Source organism: Oreochromis niloticus, linkage group LG7, assembly GCF_001858045.2.
Source record: "Oreochromis niloticus isolate F11D_XX linkage group LG7, O_niloticus_UMD_NMBU, whole genome shotgun sequence".
Lineage (NCBI taxonomy): Eukaryota > Metazoa > Chordata > Actinopteri > Cichliformes > Cichlidae > Oreochromis > Oreochromis niloticus.
The window spans coordinates 20,472,068-20,493,191 of record NC_031972.2 but is presented as its reverse complement, the minus strand read 5'-3'; the positions used below and the strand labels follow the sequence as shown (position 1 = coordinate 20,493,191).

The 21,124-nt window shown below is 39.7% G+C and overlaps 3 protein-coding genes across 3 annotated transcripts; 1 reads left to right on the top strand and 2 right to left on the bottom strand.

Moving 5' to 3' along the window:
• Positions 1-5,140: 5,140 nt before the first annotated feature.
• Positions 5,141-13,080, bottom strand: surf4 (surfeit 4). Its single transcript, XM_003445232.5, has 6 exons — positions 12,734-13,080; positions 10,452-10,638; positions 8,767-8,843; positions 8,647-8,690; positions 7,773-7,959; positions 5,141-6,225 (listed from the first exon to the last, which is right to left on the bottom strand). The coding sequence occupies exons 1-6, from the start codon at positions 12,785-12,787 to the stop codon at positions 5,959-5,961; spliced, it is 816 nt and encodes a 271-aa protein (XP_003445280.1). The 5' UTR covers positions 12,788-13,080; the 3' UTR covers positions 5,141-5,958.
• A 1,544-nt stretch (positions 13,081-14,624) lies between these two features.
• surf2 (surfeit 2) lies at positions 14,625-18,531 on the bottom strand. The gene is made up of 6 exons (XM_003445177.5): positions 18,115-18,531; positions 17,487-17,638; positions 17,299-17,402; positions 16,630-16,815; positions 16,284-16,417; positions 14,625-15,739 (listed from the first exon to the last, which is right to left on the bottom strand). Exons 1-6 carry the CDS (start codon positions 18,187-18,189, stop codon positions 15,644-15,646), a joined length of 747 nt encoding a protein of 248 aa, XP_003445225.1. The 5' UTR covers positions 18,190-18,531; the 3' UTR covers positions 14,625-15,643.
• Positions 18,532-18,819: 288 nt separating this feature from the next.
• Positions 18,820-20,834, top strand: bbln (bublin coiled coil protein). Its single transcript, XM_003445231.4, has 2 exons — positions 18,820-19,139; positions 19,921-20,834. Exons 1-2 carry the CDS (start codon positions 19,061-19,063, stop codon positions 20,190-20,192), a joined length of 351 nt encoding a protein of 116 aa, XP_003445279.1. The 5' UTR covers positions 18,820-19,060; the 3' UTR covers positions 20,193-20,834.
• Positions 20,835-21,124: the final 290 nt, after the last annotated feature.

Genomic DNA, 21,124 nt, shown 5'->3' with positions numbered 1-21,124 from the left:
CAGTTTTCTGTTCATTTAAATTGAGAAAATTTAAAATCATCCATGCCTTAACATCTTCCAGACAATCGAACAGTCTCTTCAGAGGGTTCACAGATTTGCGTTTCAGTGGGAGGTAGATCTGTGAATCAACAGCAACAGTGAAAAGGGACACCATTTTTTTTTTTAATGGTCCCAGAGGGAACCCACAAAAGAGCGAGGTCTTTGGGGATGATGTGTCTCTGAATCTAACAGAGAAGGATCGATTAGATAGGTAAGATTTAAACCATTCCAATGCAATCCCTTTAATACTGGCATATTGTTCCAGCCAAGAGATAAGAATCCTATGATCCACCGTATCAAAAGCAGAACTGAGATCTAGTAATATTAAAATGGCGGAATCTCCTGAGTCGGTAGCCGTTTCAGTGCTATGATGTGTTTTAAAACCAGACTGGAATACTTCACCGATGCCGTGATTATCAAAAAAGGTCTGGAGCTGGAGGAGGACAACTTTCTCCAGAGCTTTTGACAGAAAGGGCAATTTGGAGATTGGTCTATAATTTGATAGAACTGTTGGGTCCAGGTTCTGCTTTTTAAGGACAGGTTCCACCACAGCATGTTTAAAGTCAGGGGGAACAGACCCAGACTGAAGACTGCTATTTACAATGAAGAGCAAACATCAAAAACATCTTTTAGCAATCTAGGTGGAATGATATCCAAGAACATTTTTGAAGGTCTCAAGTTATTAACTATTTAATTAAGTAATGAAAGGAACACTGGCTCGAAATGATCAAAAACAGCAAAAGTTGGAGAGTGAATAGATGGGTCAATAGTAGGAAGAATACCAACAATAATAAGAATAATGTGGGACCTGATGTTTACAATTTTGTTAACAGAGTTTCAGAAGATTTTCGCATGTTATATTCGCGACTGTATGGGGATCGATATTGGGTGGATTAAGAACTGAATTTATAATACCAAATAAAATACGAGGTTTATGATTATTATTGGACACAATCTTAGAAAAATACTTAGTATTAAAATAGTTTTTACTGCTTTAATGGCTTTCTGGTAATTTGACAAGGATTAAGTGCCTCAAACGATACCTGTAATCGGTCCTTTTTCCACTTTCGTTCTGCTTTTCTGCATATCTAATAATGTTACAGATTTCAATGTCAAGAGGTGACAGGCCGCAAGATAGGACCAAATCCAAAGTATGACCACTTCATGTGTTGGGTCGTTGACTGACTGAACAACATTAAAAGAGTCTATCAGATTTAAAAAGTCATTTGCCAGCAGAGTGTTTGGGCAGTGTTGGATTAAATAAGGTCTTATCTGTGTCTGTGAGCTTTTTGTGGGTACACCTCATGATATAGTCCATAGTGGAGTTTAAACCCAACGCCCACATTATTGTTTTCTATACAGGGAGTGCAGAATTATTAGGCAAATGAGTATTTTGTCCACATCATCCTCTTCATGCATGTTGTCTTACTCCAAGCTGTATAGGCTCGAAAGCCTACTACCAATTAAGCATATTAGGTGATGTGCATCTCTGTAATGAGAAGGGGTGTGGTCTAATGACATCAACACCCTATATCAGGTGTGCATAATTATTAGGCAACTTCTTTTCCTTTGGCAAAATGGGTCAAAAGAAGGACTTGACAGGCTCAGAAAAGTCAAAAATAGTGAGATATCTTGCAGAGGGATGCAGCAGTCTTAAAATTGCAAAGCTCCTGAAGCGTGATCATCGAACAATCAAGCGTTTCATTCAAAATAGTCAACAGGGTGGCAAGAAGCGTGTGGAAAAACCAAGGCGCAAAATAACTGCCCATGAACTGAGAAAAGTCAAGCGTGCAGCTGCCAAGATGCCACTTGCCACCAGTTTGGCCATATTTCAGAGCTGCAACATCACTGGAGTGCCCAAAAGCACAAGGTGTGCAATACTCAGAGACATGGCCAAGGTAAGAAAGGCTGAAAGACGACCACCACTGAACAAGACACACAAGCTGAAACGTCAAGACTGGGCCAAGAAATATCTCAAGACTGATTTTTCTAAGGTTTTATGGACTGATGAAATGAGAGTGAGTCTTGATGGGCCAGATGGATGGGCCCGTGGCTGGATTGGTAAAGGGCAGAGAGCTCCAGTCCGACTCAGACGCCAGCAAGGTGGAGGTGGAGTACTGGTTTGGGCTGGTATCATCAAAGATGAGCTTGTGGGGCCTTTTCGGGTTGAGGATGGAGTCAAGCTCAACTCCCAGTCCTACTGCCAGTTTCTGGAAGACACCTTCTTCAAGCAGTGGTACAGGAAGAAGTCTGCATCCTTCAAGAAAAACATGATTTTCATGCAGGACAATGCTCCATCACACGCGTCCAAGTACTCCACAGCGTGGCTGGCAAGAAAGGGTATAAAAGAAGAAAAACTAATGACATGGCCTCCTTGTTCACCTGATCTGAACCCCATTGAGAACCTGTGGTCCATCATCAAATGTGAGATTTACAAGGAGGGAAAACAGTACACCTCTCTGAACAGTGTCTGGGAGGCTGTGGTTGCTGCTGCACGCAATGTTGATGGTGAACAGATCAAAACACTGACAGAATCCATGGATGGCAGGCTTTTGAGTGTCCTTGCAAAGAAAGGTGGCTATATTGGTCGCTGATTTGTTTTTGTTTTGTTTTTGAATGTCAGAAATGTATATTTGTGAATGTGGAGATGTTATATTGGTTTCACTGATAAAAATAAATAATTGAAATGGGTATATATTTGTTTTTTGTTAAGTTGCCTAATAATTATGCACAGTAATAGTCACCTGCACACACAGATATCCCCCTAAAATAGCTAAAACTAAAAACAAACTAAAGACTACTTCCAAAAACATTCAGCTTTGATATTAATGAGTTTTTTGGGTTCATTGAGAACATGGTTGTTGTTCAATAATAAAATTATTCCTCAAAAATACAACTTGCCTAATAATTCTGCACTCCCTGTATAAACTAGTAGCCGCATAAGCTCAGCAGCTTTAATTTAAGTTTGAAAAACACACAAAAAACCCCAAACATGCACAGATGTAGCCTGGGGCAACCAGAGTACTGTGACGTCACCACGCTCTGCTTGCCACGGCGACCAGGGTGCTGTGACTCCACTCGCTCGCTTTGACGTTTGAAATTTTATCATCTTTCTGGGTAACTAGGGGTCATGATCCAGTGCATATCCTGTTTTCTGAAAACACTCACATAGAGGAAAATTGATCATATACATTTTTTTGTGTCGTCACATAAAACCCAACAAATTCTTCGATTGCACATTTACTGGAATACTCGCGTATTCCATTTTGAACTGGGGTGTGTTGGCTGCTAAAAGTGGTTGTGAGTTTATCAGATCAAGTCTGGGACTCAGTGGGGGAGGTTCACCCAACATAAGATTTTTAATCTGGAATGCTCTCTCAAGTTAGATTTCAAACCCAGAAAGTCAGAGCAATGACACCAACGCTGAGTTAACAACCCAAGATGGTGTTAGTAAATGTAAACAGCAGTTTATACTGAACATTTAATTTGTCATGCCACCGTGCCACTCTGCACTACACAGAGCACTGACTGATTTTGCTGTAGTGATGCATGAATGACTGTACCTTACGAAGACACAAAACAAATACTGTATTTCTTGTTTTTCTGACTGAGTGATGTGATTCTCAATCTATCAATTGTCCTTAGCGCAACATTTGCGTCATCTTATGTCATCCAATCTATAACAATATTTGTTTTCATGTCAAGTTAAATGTAAGTTTTATTTGTTAAATATATTTTGCTACATTTCTTTAAAATGTGACACGTGTTTGAAGTTCACAGAGTGCTCCTATCACTAGAAAACTTTCCCACTTAGCAGTGTAAAAGGAGAAAGAGAGGAAAAGTTCAAGAGCTTGAACTTAATACAGGATACTTCCTTGTTTGATGGCTGTTTGTTTAAAAACAGGTGAGCTTTCCACAATAAAATATTTAATTAAAGCAAAAATCAATCAAAGGAAAGTATCAAGGAAAGCAGAAATAATCATAATCAGTCATATCATGAACTTAAAAATGGAACATTCTTAAAAAGAAAAAGAAAGGTTGTTTTGTTCCTGCTTCCCGCATTCTCCTCATTCCTATGTTAGACAATAAACTCATGATGTCTTACAATTAGATGTGTCTACACCAGGAAGGTAAGCTACAGCAAGTAGTCTCTTTTTCACTAGAGCTTTGGGTAAAAATGAAAAAAAAATTACATTTATTATGCACTTGCATTTATATACTATATTGACTACTCAAAGCATAATCTATTTTATTCTATACACTTTAATTAAGTTATCTACCTCACATCCATCCACCCCTGTGCGTGTGTGTGTACATCCGAAAAAGTGGAGGGCACTATACATTTACAGCTGCCAGTGGAACCGGGCCAATACTGTGTACACGGCTATAGAAGACTGCAAATGCTTTTTTAAAATTCCACCAGATCTGAAGAGGTCTGTGTTAATTTGACATCAAATAAATAAACTATACACAGAAATCTAAGTTTGACTTTTATAGAGTTAATTTTCTGAGTTGAGGTGTTCACCAACTCACATAAACAGTGGCTAAAACTCATGGCAGCAATATAGACATTATCAAAATCTGATACCCGTCCAGTTGATAATATGTAAGGTTTTAAAATTTTATTAAAGTTTTTATCGCTATGGCTGCAAATGATCAAACGCTTTCTTGAATGACTTTTACCACCACAGTCCAGCAGAGGTCAGCATTTACTCAAAGTTTATCACTTCAACAACCACTGATGCTTTTATGGTTACGTCCAAACAACTTCTTATTACAGTTTTCTGACAAGAGGCTTAAACTTCACAACTTCATGAAAGGAGGACTCATTTACATTCATTTGACTTTCTTTGCCAGTTTATAAGAATGTAACTGTTAAAAACCGACTGAGCCAGTGTCTTTATATTTTTGAATATTTATTTCTTCGCCATGAAATTTCAAAAGAAAAAGAAAAAACAAAACAAAAGATGATCAAAAATACAATATAAACTTCTGAAAATTAATACACAGATTTTTTTTTTTTTTTTTTTTTTTTAGATTTTCCTTACACAGGGCAAAAAACACTGAGCAAAGACAAAGTCCAGGTGGCTAGTGACTCTGCTTAGTCCTCTTTGCTTTTCCTAGGTCGCAGAATATGATGTTTCACAAACGATGAGTCTCCCCCCCTGCTTTTATCTCCGATTGTATAACAGTTCACTAGTTAGGCATTTGCCAAAGACGTACAGTACAAAGTGCCCATTAACAAGTCCTGGAGCTAATATCTGTGTTGAAAAAACACGACTGCAATCCAACACTTAGTATACAATATGCACATCCCACCCGGTTTTGACTCCCCATGAACAGGAGTCATCAGTCTATTGAGACTGATGGTGCGGATGGAAGAGAGACAAGAATGGCTAACGTGGGGAAAAACAAACCTGGACAGTTGAGCAAAATTTTTTCCGATCAATACCAAGTTCTCAGGCAGCAACGATGCAATGGTCGGGAAAGGTCGCCATCCACTGGGAACCCAAAACTGCCGCAGTTAACCAGTTCTAACTAAACATGTAACACCTGTAAAATAAACCCTTTTCTTCTTGTGCACACAGATTAGATAAATCTTTTCCTCCATTTGCTAGTCACTGGTTTTTGGGGGTTGTTTGCACTCTGAACTACATGGGCATTTATCATTGCCGTCATGAGAAAAGGAAGTTTAAAAAAACTAATTTTAAAAAAACCTAAATCAGCAGGTGGGGAAAGAAAAAAAGTCCGATGATAGCTGAGGTGGCGTCTCTGGATTTAGCAAACAAATTAAAAAAAACAAAACAAAAAGAAAACAAAAAAAACCAAAACAACAACTATGTACCCTGGTGAACTGGAGGGGGAGGGTCTTTTTGTCCCAGCTGGCAGGGGAAGTTAGTGGTGCTGTGCATCCTATGCCTACCACTCTTTCTTTTTCTCATCCATGGACACTCCACCAGGCCCAAGAGCCACCACTAACAGCAGGCCTCCAATGACTGACGTGGTCTGGAAGAAGTCATACTTGAGGAAGTCGTGCATGGGCTTGTAGGCGGGGATGGTCCAGAAAGCGTTGAAGTAGAAGTTGATAGCCAGAAGCCACACTACGAGGGTCAGTGCTGCTAACTTGGTTTTGAAACCAATGGCCACCAGGATGATGAGAGCTGTCCCCACCATGTTCTGCAGTATCTGTGGAAGAAGGCGAGTTCATATGAAAGGTGTGATAGATTGCAATCTGTGCTGTAAATCTGTCAGGATGAGCCCATGCTATTAAGCATTTACTTAATATTTCAGATTTATTAATATTTATACTACTAGGACAAAGATTGAAAAACAACATAAAAAGGCTACAGGACACTTTTAATCTATGTAGAGCAAATCATACGTACTACCCTAAAACTTTAAAGTACACCTTGGGCTTTAAGACCTAATCACAGCCAGTGGTTAACACATTGGCCTTGCACAAAAAAGCTCCCCAGTTTGAGACCCTCCGCCTTGGGGGGGGGGGGTCACAAAGCAGTGTAGTCTTAGTGTCAACCCCCAGATAAACGGGAAGATTGCATTAGGAAGGGCATCTGGCATAAAATGTGGCCCAAATCAAATATGCGGATCCATCCGCTGTGGCAGCCTCCTGGGAAATAAAGGCTTGATTAAACTCTGTTGTGGGCAACGACATACACAGCTGAAGACATGATGGCCGAGTAGTCATTTCTGTTATACTTAGTCCAGTGCCTGGGTGCATGCATAGTTGGAACATTGTAATGTAAATTCTATGCAGTGGAGTACAACAAAACAAGACAAAAACAAAACAGGCTGACACCTGGACGCCTGCACAGACGCCTCATGCCTACTGTCATATGACAAAATTTACATCACTGTCACGGGTTCATAAAGTACAGTCAAAGCTTAAGGGAGAAGCTGAAAGTATCGTACAATAAAATGAAACGTATCTTTAAATCCAGGTGAGAATCCTCTGATTCACATTTAGTGCGTAATTAGACTGTGAAACATGAGGAAAATCTCCAATTTGAGGGAATGATAATGATAATATTAAAACTCAGAAAAAAATAAGTGAAATTAAAGTACAGTGAGTATGAATGCACCCTCTTCATGACCTCTTTTGCAGCATGTTGATTACACATTTATGGCATCATGACAATAAAAACTGAGCAAACAGAGACTGAGTGTTGACTGTGACGACTGTGTGACCTTTGAGCAAATCTGAGTTCACCACAAATACTATTCTCTATAGAGGATGATGAACTAAAATGATATGTGACACAAATGTAAATGACATACCGTACAATTGCGTGCGTAATGAATCTGTTATAATGTCCATATCTTCATTACTGCGTAATATCCGACTATATGGACACATTTTACTGTCAATCTTTGGTCATATTATTTACAGAAACGTACATGTTACCACTTGTATTCAGTGGATCAATAGTAACGTGTAAAGATTAAGTAAATATCTAGCAGTCATTTTTAAGATTTCTGATGTGAAGTTTAAAACATGGTTTAGATGCAAACCAGTCAGTGTGGTTCCTGTATTATTTAGAAATACATATAAATATAATATATATCATCTTGATCACCTGTCGTGGTAGTATGACATGAGACTTAATGTATAGTTAATTCAAGGCTATCTCAATAAAACTCTTTTTAATGACAGGAAAACCATCTGTACGAAGCGGCTGGAGAACGTATGGGTATTTGATTGTGTCCGAACTCACAGAGAAGAAGCTGGAGTCGAAGTGCAACAGGGTCATGAACATGAGCACCAACAGTACTCGACCGCCCAGCTGCATGTACTGCTTCGGTGAACTCTCTCCCATGGAGGGGACTCCAGCAAACATGCTCTTTCCTTCTGAACGAGATTCAGCCAGTAGCAGCAGCAGACCACCTCCAAGGGCCAGGTTTCTTGAAGAGGAGAGAGGACGGTTATTTTTGCACAATGTCCTCAAATGGTAAAAATCTGATAATTGTTTAATTAGCAGGGTAAGGGAACTACTCTATTAACTTATGACTACTTGTATGGTCAGAATATTTTCATTTTATTCTGAATAACACAAATGTTTCAGTTATCAAATTTGACTATTTTTCTGTTAATTATAGAGCTGATGTACTACATTATACTACAATTCTCTCCTAACATGAATTAAATGCCCACAAAATGCATAAACAGACAAACGTGGCACTATATTTAACAGATTTCTCCAGAGACCCATGATTCATCCAGCCTGGCGGTGTTTAAATCAAAATCACAGGTCTTCTCCACAGTAATTACAGTAATCCTAAGTGTTGGTGTCTGTTTGGAAACAGTGATGTGTTCTGATATAATGCCACTACGAGGAGATTAGACTTTCTATTCCTGCAATCCTACACTATATTTTTTTCCTTATTGATTAAACTAGTTCTAATTCAAGTTAAATTAAAATGTTATCAGTAGGCGCCACAAAAAGCATCCGCTTCTGCTTCATCACTCGTGAACAAACTTGAATTGAAACAACATGTCAGTAAAAAGTGATGGCTGCTTTTGTTTGAAGTTTAATATCATGCACGACAAAATCAAAGTTGTGTTTCAGTTCAGCACCCAGTGACACCTACCTCATCAAAAATTTAAGGTCCCATAAAATGCTGTATGCAACAGTCTGGTTGGGAAAAAGAAAAATTCAGATTAGACACAGTGAGATAAAAAGAAAGGAAATATAATACGACTGTTCTCACCTGTAGCGCTATGATCCCAAATAGTCCAAAGCAGGCATACTGTACAAAATTTCTACTGAGGATGAGGACACAACCACCTGTTTGGGCAAGGACAATAAGAAGAGTTAAGCCTTGAATACTTCTCATATGGTCCGTTCTTCTCTTTACGTTGCAAAATGCAATCATAAACCATAATTTGCAGTGCTTTATCAATATGATTATATGACATATTTGTGTTAGATTAACTTTGCTGTTAGAAAGGCAAGGCTTAGATGGTTTGGGCATGTGCACTGGAGGGATAGTGGATATATTAGAAAAAGGATGTTGAAGGAAAAGAGAAAATCCTCAGGGGAGGGTCAGGATGGATGTAGAGGGCCAGTGTGATAGATAAGGATGTTAGGCATAGGATGAGCAGCAGAAAGACAAAATGTGGGACACATAATTTTTTTTTGCTCACACTGCTTTATGATTTCCTGCAAGAATTGACCATGTGCAATTTACAAATAATCCCTGTGAGTCAAGGCCTCAGGCTTATCAAGAGCTCAGTTATGCAAAGTTTATTTTATACTCTCAGCCATGTGTGATGTCAAAGAGTACAAACATGCTTAATATGGACACTGCAGGTACAAAGCACTGCCTGTTAGCACAGAAGTCCCAGTCATCTGCTCCTCAGATCTTCTGTTTGCGAAGCTGCAGCCAATCAAAAGGACAAACTATCGTAAAGGGAGGTGGAAAGGAATGACCTGTGTGGCTGTGCCAAAGCCCAGTATAAAATAATTAAGAATTATACTGAACCAGAAAGCATCCAAAGCTAATATAGTACTCTGCAAAAGAAAATAATGTCTAGTTGGAAGCTGCCTAAAATCAAATGCTAAAGCTGTAGTCACGGAGGTCCAGGCTCAGGAGGTAGAGCAGGCCTTCCACTCATTGGAAGGTTGGTGGTTCAATCCCTGGCTGGATTTAATGATTGTCAGAATTTAAAGACATTGAAGTCCAAGTTGCTGAGTGACTGTTAGATAGAAAGCACTTAGACAAAAACAAAGTGTTTGTATGAATGGCTTTGAATGGGTGAATGAGACATGGTTCAAACACTGAGTACTCAATTAGAGTGAAGAAAAAAAAAGAAAAGAAAAAAAAAGCACTACACAAGAACAAGTCCATTCTTGAGAAACACTCTAGAGAAAAACTATATTCTCTGGCTGGCAAGTAGTTGCTGGCCTTTGTAAATTCAGTCCCAATGGGCGATTGCCAGGGTGTTGGCAACTGGTCTCTAGGTCTACTTGACTGATGCCTGAAACTAATGCTATCGAAGTAATTCTATCATGATCTTTTTTGCATCATAAAAACATGTTTTTCTGTTTGTAAGTCAGTCCTCATTGATACATATGGTGGACAAATTCAAAGGTCTATAGTAACCAAATGCTTACATCAACCCCTCTCTACAACAGCTACCACAAAAGTGAACATTATAGAGTTCATGAAGGAACATGTTTTGCAGGGGTATTGGAGTTATGCCTAGTTAGAATGGTGTACACTGGGAAGTAATAGTTCATGCTGAACAAATACTGTACTGATGCTTCCTGCTTCACTCGTAGTTTCAATACATGAACTAAACTATTTTTATTTATCTCATCAAAGAGCTAGCATTAAAGATGTCACCTAGATTTGTTTGGCAATTTTAATTAGGAGTGCTCCCGTTTACTCACCGAGCTGTCCGATGAGGTTAAGCAGCACAAAACATGTAGCGAGAAAGTAGCCACAGTTCCAGGTTGCCTCAATGTAGTCTCGCTGCTCATTCCACTGGAACCACATGCGGATGCCATCTTCGAGGAAGGTGCTGATGAGACACAGACGAGCCAGGTGGGGCAGGTACTGTTTGGTTACCCGCAGGAACTGGGAAAGAGAGGAAGAATGACTGACAAGGTCTGAAGAGGGATGGAAAGAGGTCATTTTGATTATGCTATATTACATAAATAGAATTCAATGTCACCAAGCCTTAAAATCCACTAAAAAGATCCCTAAAGGCTCTTTAAATAAATATATACTTACCTGCTAACAGTCAAACACACCACTGTGTGGGAGACGCCACTCTCTAATTAGAGCTGCGCAACTAATTGAATTTCATCTGGGCATGGTTATCATAATAAGATAATCAAGACAAAACATTTATTGTGCCACACCCAAATTCAGTCCCCTCCAGACTGTGGAAGGCTGGTTGTAATTTTTTTTAAAGATTAGTGTGGTAGTATGCCAAAAATCCCTAGCAATCCAAAAAACATTAAATAAAAGATGAAGATGTTACACTCTGTATCAGGGTTGGGCAATCAATTATCTCAAGGGGCTACGTGAGAAACTGGGACTGGTTTGAAGCGTCGCACCAATAAGCTGAACTCAAGTTTGCTCAATATTAATTTGATCTCTTTATATAAACTGCTACTGGTAAGAGCAGATGTTATAGTTGTGGCCCCTGGGGGATACCCCTGCTCTAGATGATGTTCTTACCTCATAAATGAATGTTGTTGAGCATCTAATAAAACATAAAGCTAATCAAACTGACTTCAAAGGTGTGAGAGTCTCATAACATGCAAATAGCAGAATTACTGTTAGATATTTCAACACAGCACAGCTTTGTTCAAGTAAAAAGTATTTCTTCAAAGACAAACTGTGATGAACATTTAAACAAAACACAAATTAAGTAACTGAGGCCCTTCTCTCAAGAAGAATTCATGTAGATCTCAGACACTACAGCCACACAGCAGAGCAGAAATGGCCTGCCCTCTGGCCCGCCTATTCATCAGTCCACATCAGCACAGTCAGGTCTCAGCGGCCTATCAGCATCCACCAACTCCCACTCTGACTGCTGTGCGAGACATGAATGGGCCAACTTGGAGCCAATCCTAACAAGCCCAAAGGTTGCTGCAACAGCACAGAAATACACTATTTCGAAGTGTTAAGTCTGGGTAAAACGCTAGCTCAGTACTCATTAGTGAGGGATGTGCCCCTTGCATTGAGCTTCAGTGAGCTTCCTACAAGGCAAACAAATCAGATGGTGTGTACTTTTCCCATGTAATCTTTCACAACACACAGCACTCGTGATGGCCAAATATAAATCAATCAGGTGTTATGAAATTAGGGATCATTTTCTGGGATTTGGAGTTCAGTCAACACGAAGGGCCGTAAACGTATGCAGAACTGGCTCCATGATATTTGATTACTTTGAACTTCTTTATGTGTGCTCTGCTTTGCAAAAACATGAGATCAGTAACCTACAGCACGGAGAGCTCAACGTTTCGAAGGGACAAGGAAGATATAAAACCACATATGTTGAGAGGATGGTCCCCAGTGGTTGCAAAACAAGGGTCACGAGGCTACCTGAACCCTTATCTTGGCATCAGCTCATGCCAAGGTGGTTGTAATCACATGAATATAAATAACAGAGAAAAGCCAAAGCAGGGTATAGAAGCACAGATGTGGTTGGTGTAATAGAGAAAATATCAGCGATGCTAAGCACTAAGAGTGCTAACTGAGTAACGTGTTAGGGTTAGCCCACAACTTTGTAGCCATCATAAGCGATCTCACAACAGCAGTCTGGCAACATAATAATGTTAATAACCCGTATGGCTAGAAGCAAGCCGAATAACTGACACAATGAAGGAACAACCAAATGTGCTCCTGTCACCTAGCTCTTTCTTAGCCAGTTTAGCTACCAGTTTCATATGGTCGGTGTGACTCAATATTGCTATCAAACCCATCCCGACACACATGACAGGGTCAGGCATCTCCAGCATTTGTCACCCAAATTAAAACAAGAGTAAATCAGCGGCTGACTCGATGTAAGGTCGAGTTGAAGCCGAGGGCAGGAACGCAGAAATAGCCGACAGGCGACAAGAGGAAACTGTTAACTTCATTCTGCACAAACTAGTTAGCAGCTAACCTGCTAGCAGCGGCTAGCGGTGCGAGCTGCCGTGCGGGGAAAAAATCAAGTTACCTGGTCTGCCACGTCTTCAGCGGTGTTCATAAGGTCCTCCTGCCCCATATTCATGTAATACTACCAGCTGTAATGTTTAAGGCTCGGCGCAACACGGCTTCGGTGCGTTGTTTTTTTTCCGCAAGCTGCGCTCGCTCTGTTCCTGCCCCTGTTAACGTTATTTACTTGAAGATTTCCCGACTGCCTGGACTCAGAGAAAGGCCGCCTCCGCCCCACAATGCCCCGCGATTTGACGAGCGAGACGGAGCGAGCCCCCCTACATGGCACTGCAACCGCTGTGTGCCACGTATACCGATCCGTACGGGGTCCTCCGCGCCGCCGCCGGGCATTGTTTACGGCTGTACACAAGTAAACAAGCGCTGCTTTACAGCCCCAAACCCACCTGATGTTAATATCACTATAACCTGTTAGTTAGACCGTTTCCCTTAGACAGTCATACCTCTGTGCTTTTAAAATTTCTTTCTGATAATTAATCTTTTAGAGATATGATTATAGTTTGTATGTAAACTGTCTAATAGGGTCTGTAAAAAGATAACTTATTTAAAATACTACTAATCTATACAATATAAGCCGAGTTAAACAATTTTATCACACTTAATTTCAACAATGAGCACAGTTTAAGTAACCGTCAGAGAAATTATATTTAAACTAATTTGTTTAGTAGATAATTAAAAGAAAATAATAATATATATTGGGAATTTTTGTTTTGTTTTGTTTATAGTTGTTTTGCCGTATTTTCAGGCACCAGGAGGCACCTGAACAAACTGATTCAGCAGTTCTGGATATAAATTTGACAGGTCTGCAAAAGACCATTTTAATTTAGGCATAATCTAATGGCTTTAAAGGCGATTTAATTATTTTAATAGTGAGGTCATACAGTGAGCCGTCATCTCCTGTGAGATATTAACAGTCACGTATGGTAAATTGTGGTCAGAGTTTTACACACACTCATGATGAGCATGAACGTCATGGGAAGTTTTGTTTTTGATCCCTTTGAACTATTCTTTACCCAGAGTGGAATTAATGTATGTACAGCATACATCTTTAATATTTTTCTTTAAAAAAAAGAAAAGAAATGGGTGCACAAGTTTGAATTTATTTGGGATTTTTTTCTGCTAAATATACAGGCAGAATACGTTGAGGCTTTGGCAAGGCAAATCCAGAAGTTTAACGTTAACCTGCTTTATCCGTTCAAAAACCAGCTTTGATGTGTGTTAGGGATCGTTGTCCAAATTTCAACTGTATGGTTTTTAAGTGAAGTTTTTTGGAGGTAGTCCTTCTTCATTATTCCATCCACTTTGTGCAACGTACCAGTACAACTGGCCGCAAAACAGCCCCAGAGCACAATGCTACCATCAACATGCTTGACAGCTGATACAGTCTTCTTAGTTTTGGAAGCTTCACCTTTACCCCTCTAAAATAAATCTTTGCGTTTTTTTTGGTAAAGTAGTGACACATTTGAATAAGTTGTACTAACATACAGTTGTCTGAACTGATGATCCTCAAATCTGCAGTTGTTTAAAATGGCTTCAGGAGACCGTCTCAACTTGTGTAAATCTACAGCTGTCCTTCTTAGACCTTCACTGAGCTCCTTGGACATTCCCATTGTTCTGAGTATTGGTTAATCCAGTGAATGTCAAAGAAATCCTCCTTATTCAGAGACTACCAGTTTTAGTCCATCATGATCACTAAACAGATGAACCTTTTGTACCACTTATTTAAATACTATTAACTAACTTTATGTATCTGTTTGAGCCTGTATGTATACCCCTGTGTGGTATACAGCCCTGTGTGGATTAGAGAAAATCCAAAACAAATTTGAACTTGTTTACCCAACTCAAGCCCTCGATGAATATTTGTAAACTTCGGACCATGACTGTAGATGTACATATAAGGTTCAAATTACTTTATTTATACTAAGATTACAGCAGATCAGCCATGCCTTCGACAAATCACAATGGTATTAGCCACTGAACAAAGGCACCATCTTTACAGAAACAATCAGTTTCAATCAAGTTCTCTGAATTTCACTGTACGGACAATGGCTGACAGGCTGGTGAATGAGATCATATGCAAGAGACTTACGATTATGAATCTTCAACATCTTGGTGATAACACACCTGTGTGGCTCATCGATAACCAGATTCCCAACCTTCAGCACCACAGTACAGAGGGAAATGAACAATAAGACCCCTGATTCTTTGCTGTTAAATTTTGTAAAAACTCTAAAACTGTACATTAAATGAGACTGATTAACAAGCAATAACTTATTGTGGTGCTCCATATAGAAAAACAACAGTCCATCATTGGTTAAGCTTACTGCAGCACTAGAACAAGATCTGTTCTCGCTTCCTTAAAAGTTATATAAAAAACTGTGACAGGAAATTTTTCATTTTCCATCTTTAGCTGCAAATCTGTGTTGAAGAAAAGTTTGCATCCTCAGTGCACAACAACCAGTAAAATCAGATCTCGATGGTCAGATAAATCTTTGTTCTCGTGGAAAAGATGCAGATGTGTTGTGTGTAGTTGGTGAAGTTTGTAGTATGATATCAAGTTGGAAACCTAATAGAATAATTTGAAGCATTTTTTTAGGTTAATAGTTGGAGTAAATGTTTAAAAAAAAAAAAAAAAGACAGACAGTTCTTGCAAATTCAAACAGAGTTATATTTTACACTAGTGCAGTTGAATGCAAACCAGAAAACACACCTTATCCAGTCCAAAGGAACTTTTAACACATTTTCTATGTGTCATGTAAATCAGCCTTTGTTGGACCAGTGGAACTCAGGAGCCAAAAACATCCTCGCGTAATAGATGTTGAAGGGTCAGGCCGATTCTGACACAGGAATAACACTCCAAACTAGATGTCGTGGCAGGGTATATAAAAATACTCTTCATATGGGGGTTTGGATTTTACTTTCCATTTTGGGCTTTTCTGCGTTTCTTTTTCATTTTGCTTGATCTCCAGCTGTTATTTCTTTGTTTCTTATGAAATCCACCACCCTGAACCTGAAAGAGAAAAGGACAAATAGCATAAACAGCATGAAAGCATGGACCCATCCTGCCTCAACAGTTCAGGCTGGTGGTGATGTAGGAAATTTTCTATGCACACTATGGGCCCCATAGGACAAATTAAGCACCACGCTGACCATGTCCACCCCTTTATGACCACAGTGTACCCATCTTCTGATGGCTGCTTCCAGCAGGATAACAAACCACGTCACAAAGCTGCAATCATTTTAAACTGGTTTTCTGAACATGACAATGAGTTCACTGTACTCAAACCGCCTCCAAAGTCACCAGATCTCAACCCAACAGAGCATCTTTGGAACTTGGTTGACCAGAACATTCACATCACAAATGTGCAGCCAATGAATGTGCAGCAACTATGTGATGCTATCATGTCAACATGGACCAAAATCACTGAGGAAGGTTTCCGGCACATTGAGAATCTATACCATGAAGAATTAAGGCCGTTCCAAAGGCAAAAAGGGAATAAACTCGTTAAGTGTACCTAATAAAGTGTCAGGCGAGTGTATATTATTCCACAGACCTTTTTGCGTTTCTGCACCGCCTGTTTTTCAACCTCCATTTCTTCATCCTCATCTGTCTGAAAGTCATCTTCTTCCTCTTCCCTTCCGTCCTCCATACTTTCTTCTGCTTGGTTTTTCAAAGTGAACATGGAGGCTGTGGACAAATACACGGTGTTACAGAGCAGTAAAACAGGCCAACTGCAAGAGTTTCACTAATCTGTGTCATTGTTTGTGGATTCAACGGAGAACCAGTCATGTAAAACTCGACAATTTAACAGACTAATATTGGTTCTTCTGATGGACAGTGTGCTTCTCCTGAAATCAGTGGTCAAATGAATCTACTGTGTGTAGATGGGAGATACTGACGGGGGTAGAGGTCGCTCATGCTGTCCTCAGAGTCACTATGACCGTCATCACTGGATGAGTGTTCCCACGTGCTGCTTGAATGCTTGGAAGAGTTTCCTCGACCGCCTTCCTCTTCAGTGTCTCTGGGCTTTTTCTGCGTCAGTCTGGTTGGAACGAATTCAATCCCCTGCTTCACACATTCTTCATCTAGAGAAGGCATAAGGCAGTTGTGTTAGCCATCACATTCACAGTGTAACTATACAAAAACCCATACCCTCAGTGTTTTATGCATACTCATATATCAAGTCTGTATTTACTGACATTTTCTGACCTTCTGATTATTTATTTATGTAACAAATGACAGATTGTGGTATTGTTTCCTTCCCGTTATGCAATGTAAACTTTGATTCTTTCGGCTAATTCTATTTTTCTGCAATCTTACTATTGTGAGCTCACCAAAAAAATACATTAAAAAATTGCCAAATATGTCAGCATACATTGGTCTGAGCAAATTAAGCACGATTGGTATCTGCAAAAAAGTGCTAACAAATGAATAAGCTCATCAGATAGCTTTGCTTTCCTTCCTGAGAGATGGCTATCACAGAAGAAGTCTGACTCCTGAGATGAATAACATCCTGAGTGTTTACACTACAGAAGAGGTGCACATGGAGAGATAAGTGATGCACTGACATTTAGAGAGGGCTTTCTTGAAGCGTTTTCCGTTGACATGCCTTAAGACGTGGTGCGGTTGCCGGTTGAGATGTCGAAGGGTCAGCTTACAGAAAAGCTGATTGCTAGAGTACAAACAAAATACATATCAGAGAATGCACTTTGTATCTATATGGCATCAGAAAATTACTCAGCTGTAGTGTCCTTACGGTTGCTTTGTGCTTGGCACGATGTGTGGCTCATACTGGCTGTAGTTGAACTCAGCTGCAGCACTCAGTTTCTCATATTTCTTTCCCTCAGTGAACTTCTGCAGCTCGGCCAATTTGCAGGGAAACTCGTGGCCATTTAGAGTACATTTGATCTGAAAAAGTACAAAATCGAAGGTATAAATAGGGCGTTTTTATTGGCGTTAATGTTTTGGTCAGTAGAGGTCGGTGGATCAATCCAAATATCGCTAGCATTGATACCAACACTGGTACTGGCATCAGACTGATACTAGTGCAAAAGGATCGATACTTTCTTTCTATCCTCTAAGATCAGTATGTAGCTGATTGTATTAAATTGATGATAATTCTCATCATAAATCATGACACACTGCTCTCCCTGGGATAAGCTGCCTTTATAAGTTCGAAGTATCGGCGATACTGGCTCTGTATTAACTTGTTACCTGATCGACACCATAAATGGCAGTATTGCACACCGCTGTTGGTCAGCACTCTTTACCAATCACAACATCAGAACACCTGGCTCATGCTAGATCAATTTGCAGGTTAGCATCACGTTCGACATCAGCTCACACGAAGTGCACGTGTGACGTGGAGAAATCTGCTCGCTAACCTTTTTACCGCCTGTGAGCTGAAGAAAGGGGTGATTCAGGAGGAACTCTCTGAGGTCCGCAGGTAACTCATCCATAGTTTAGAAACACTTCAAAACAGCTCGTTCAGCGTGTTGACGACGACAACGCTTCAACAAGGAAGCTCCCAACACGTGGGCTCACTGCGCAGACTCTGTTGTGTGATCTTGGCGCCATCCAGCGATCAAATCAAGTAAAACCCATCTTACACGAAGTTAGCCATTCACCTCTCTCATTTGGCATCAGGCGATCCTTTTATCGAACAACCGGTGTGATTAAACAAACGCAGACAATTGTCTGCAAGAAATAATGTACACGGTCCTTGATATACTCCCCTCCCCCTTTTTGCTACCTTTAAGAAACTAAACCTTAATCGACTTAAGGTGACGACAGAGCCCAGTCAGCTGACTGCAACCATCTGACAGGTCAGAGAGCATTACGGAAGACAGACAGCCCACTCTGCTTGGTTTTCATAAAACTACAGAGTAGCCGACATATGAGCGCATGCGTGAGCTTTGAATTAAAGTTCATAAACCAGTAAAGTAGACACCTGTAAAAGTAAATAAAACTATTTTATAAATCTTCCTAGCATGGCTAGTTTAGCACATTTGTTTTACTCGACTAGTCACTGGAGACTGTGGACAGAGTGAGTCATCTCGCTTTGGAACCAAAACCACGCCCACATTTCTCCCACAATTCCCTGGTTCCGTAAACAAATATCGGAAGCTAGTTGTTTGAGATGTCGTGCATACTGTGAATTAAAATCTGACAATAGAGCTAAAGTAGAACCCAGAGAGCGCTGTTGTTGTTACTTACAATTACATTAAGAGCGTTTAGTAATGTTACTGAGCTAGCTGGCTAGCTTAATAGCATAACTGACGATATTTAAGGTTCCTACTGTTTCTTAAGTACACGTATATATATATAACAATGTCTGGACCAAATGGAGATCCAAACATCTCTGCTGACGATGGTATTATAAACGACGAAGATGATTTCGGCGAAGAAGGTAAAACAACAAAAGCTTTCATTGTAACTAATGCTAACAATCATTAGAGCAGCAGGGCCGCTCCAGTGATTTTTAGGTTAATTTTAATTACGTGTGGAGGTATTTGTGGGCGTGATTTAGTTTTAAATAAAAAAGACAAGTCGATCCTTAATACTTTAGTAGGAATTGATGGGGTAATTAGCAGCCATGTTCAATGAATTGAAGCAACTGTAAAGATTCATGGGCCAAAGTTCCTCCAAAAGAATGTAGGACACTGAGAAGGTCATACAGAAAACAGTGACTTCTGCTTAAGGGCTTCCTAAAAACTGTTGAATCATGGGTTGTGCTTAGACCTGCACAGAGTCAGAAAATGTTCTGAATAGGTGTCACAGTAACTACACTCAACATCACTTCATGTAAACATCCCTGCCTGATTAAACACCCGCACCAGTGCCTCTTCGTGGCGGTTGTGTTGTCAAATAAATGTTGACCTTCATTTTTTCTTAAGTGCAGTTAACTAAACTGGTTTTCACATCTGCCTCATTTTCAGTTTTAATTTTCTTTAATAACCTTGGTGATGAATAATGGACTGTTAAATTGGTGGGATGTTATTTTTTATTTAAAAGAAACAAAAAAAAAAAAAGGTAACTGAAGCCAAAAACTGTCCATTTTCATAGCATTATTGTGTCTTTCATTGATAACAATATAAATTTATATGATCTAAAACTGTTAAACTCTTTATTCAGTCGTTGCTCTCTAAATTGCCAAACAAAGCAAACTAACCTGTGCTGCTCATCCACAGAGTACTCTGCCATCAACAACATGCTAGATCAGATCAACTCTTACCTCGATGACCTGGAAGAGCGTAACGACGCTCTTAATGGCAAACTGCACGAACTGATGGAGTCAAATCGGCAAGCTCGACTGGAATTCAGAGCCCAGTTGTTGGGCCCCCCAAAGGAGGAGGATGTGGAGGAGCACTGTCCCACAGCAGATGGGGAGTCCTCCTCAACCAGCAAGGAGGACATAAACGAGGATAAAGAAGGCTTGCAAATGAATGACATGAATATTTAGATCAGGAGGTTAAATTAAGGAAAAAGCCGGGATAGATATATTATGAATGTTGACTCAACTCCTGAAAGCTGTCATTTGGACTAGTGACCCTTTATCTTCATAGTTGACGCTCACATCAGCAGGCGTGTGCAATAGATTACATCTCTTCCTTTGCAGAGCTCATTCCGGTTTCTCCTTTGGCAATGTGCCGATGTTCTGGTAACTAACCTCAAACAGCTTCTCATGCAAGCTGGATGTTACATCAACTTCTTTAATTTCACTGCAGACTTTATAAATCTAAAGCCAGATGTGCCGCATTGTATTGGGTAGAAAAGGCTCTGTAGAGATTTGTACAGAATTATGTGGGAGGTCACAATGCCAAGTCCTAAAGCAAGAAAACGACTAAATATATATTTTTAAAGTTGGTATTAAAACATGGTCTTTGATAAACAAGGTTCAAACTACAGGATCAACCTTAAATCTTTCCAGATTCTGGAGCTAAATATTGTTTTGATACAGATTTCATATCAACAACTTCTCAAGCATTTGAGTCAGTCCTTGTTAAACAGAGAAAGACTCCAATTGAACTTCCTCAAGTGTTTCATTGCATTATTAGCTTTGCAATTCCTATACTCTCCCAAAAAGTAAATAGGAAGCATTCAACACTCATATGTATTATAATGCTTGTTGTGCATCCTAACTGTAAACGCTGTGCTTTGTTCAGTGTCTGTTAAGTGTGAGCTGTAAAATCAAAAAAACGAAAAGTTGGAATTATGAGACATTTTTAATATAAATTAAGATGACTCCCAAACAGAAAACAAACATCCAAAAATACAATAAACTTCCAGCAGTTAGAAAACATCACCAGTTTGTTCATCTCAATTTGTCAGTAGCTGAATAAAAATACAATAAGAAACGTACAGCTTTGTTTGAAGTCATCCTTTACATGCCCT

What these genes read in the sequence shown, in the direction of transcription:
- surf4 (XM_003445232.5), bottom strand. Translation starts at nt 12,787, where the DNA reads ATGAATATGGGGCAGGAGGACCTTATGAACACCGCTGAAGACGTGGCA. An exon ending in CTGAAGACGTGGCAGACCAG is followed by an intron (nt 10,639 to 12,733) that starts GTAACTTGATTT and finishes TCTCTTTCCCAG; the next exon opens with TTCCTGCGGGTAACCAAACA. An exon ending in TAACCTCATCGGACAGCTCG is followed by an intron (nt 8,844 to 10,451) that starts GTGAGTAAACGG and finishes TTGCCCAAACAG; the next exon opens with GTGGTTGTGTCCTCATCCTC.
- surf2 (XM_003445177.5), bottom strand. Translation starts at nt 18,189, where the DNA reads ATGGATGAGTTACCTGCGGACCTCAGAGAGTTCCTCCTGAATCACCCC. An exon ending in AGCTCACAGGCGGTAAAAAG is followed by an intron (nt 17,639 to 18,114) that starts GTTAGCGAGCAG and finishes GTACTTTTTCAG; the next exon opens with ATCAAATGTACTCTAAATGG. An exon ending in CAAGAAAGCCCTCTCTAAAT is followed by an intron (nt 16,816 to 17,298) that starts GTCAGTGCATCA and finishes TGCCTTCTCTAG; the next exon opens with ATGAAGAATGTGTGAAGCAG.
- bbln (XM_003445231.4), top strand. Translation starts at nt 19,061, where the DNA reads ATGTCTGGACCAAATGGAGATCCAAACATCTCTGCTGACGATGGTATT. An exon ending in AGATGATTTCGGCGAAGAAG is followed by an intron (nt 19,140 to 19,920) that starts GTAAAACAACAA and finishes GCTCATCCACAG; the next exon opens with AGTACTCTGCCATCAACAAC.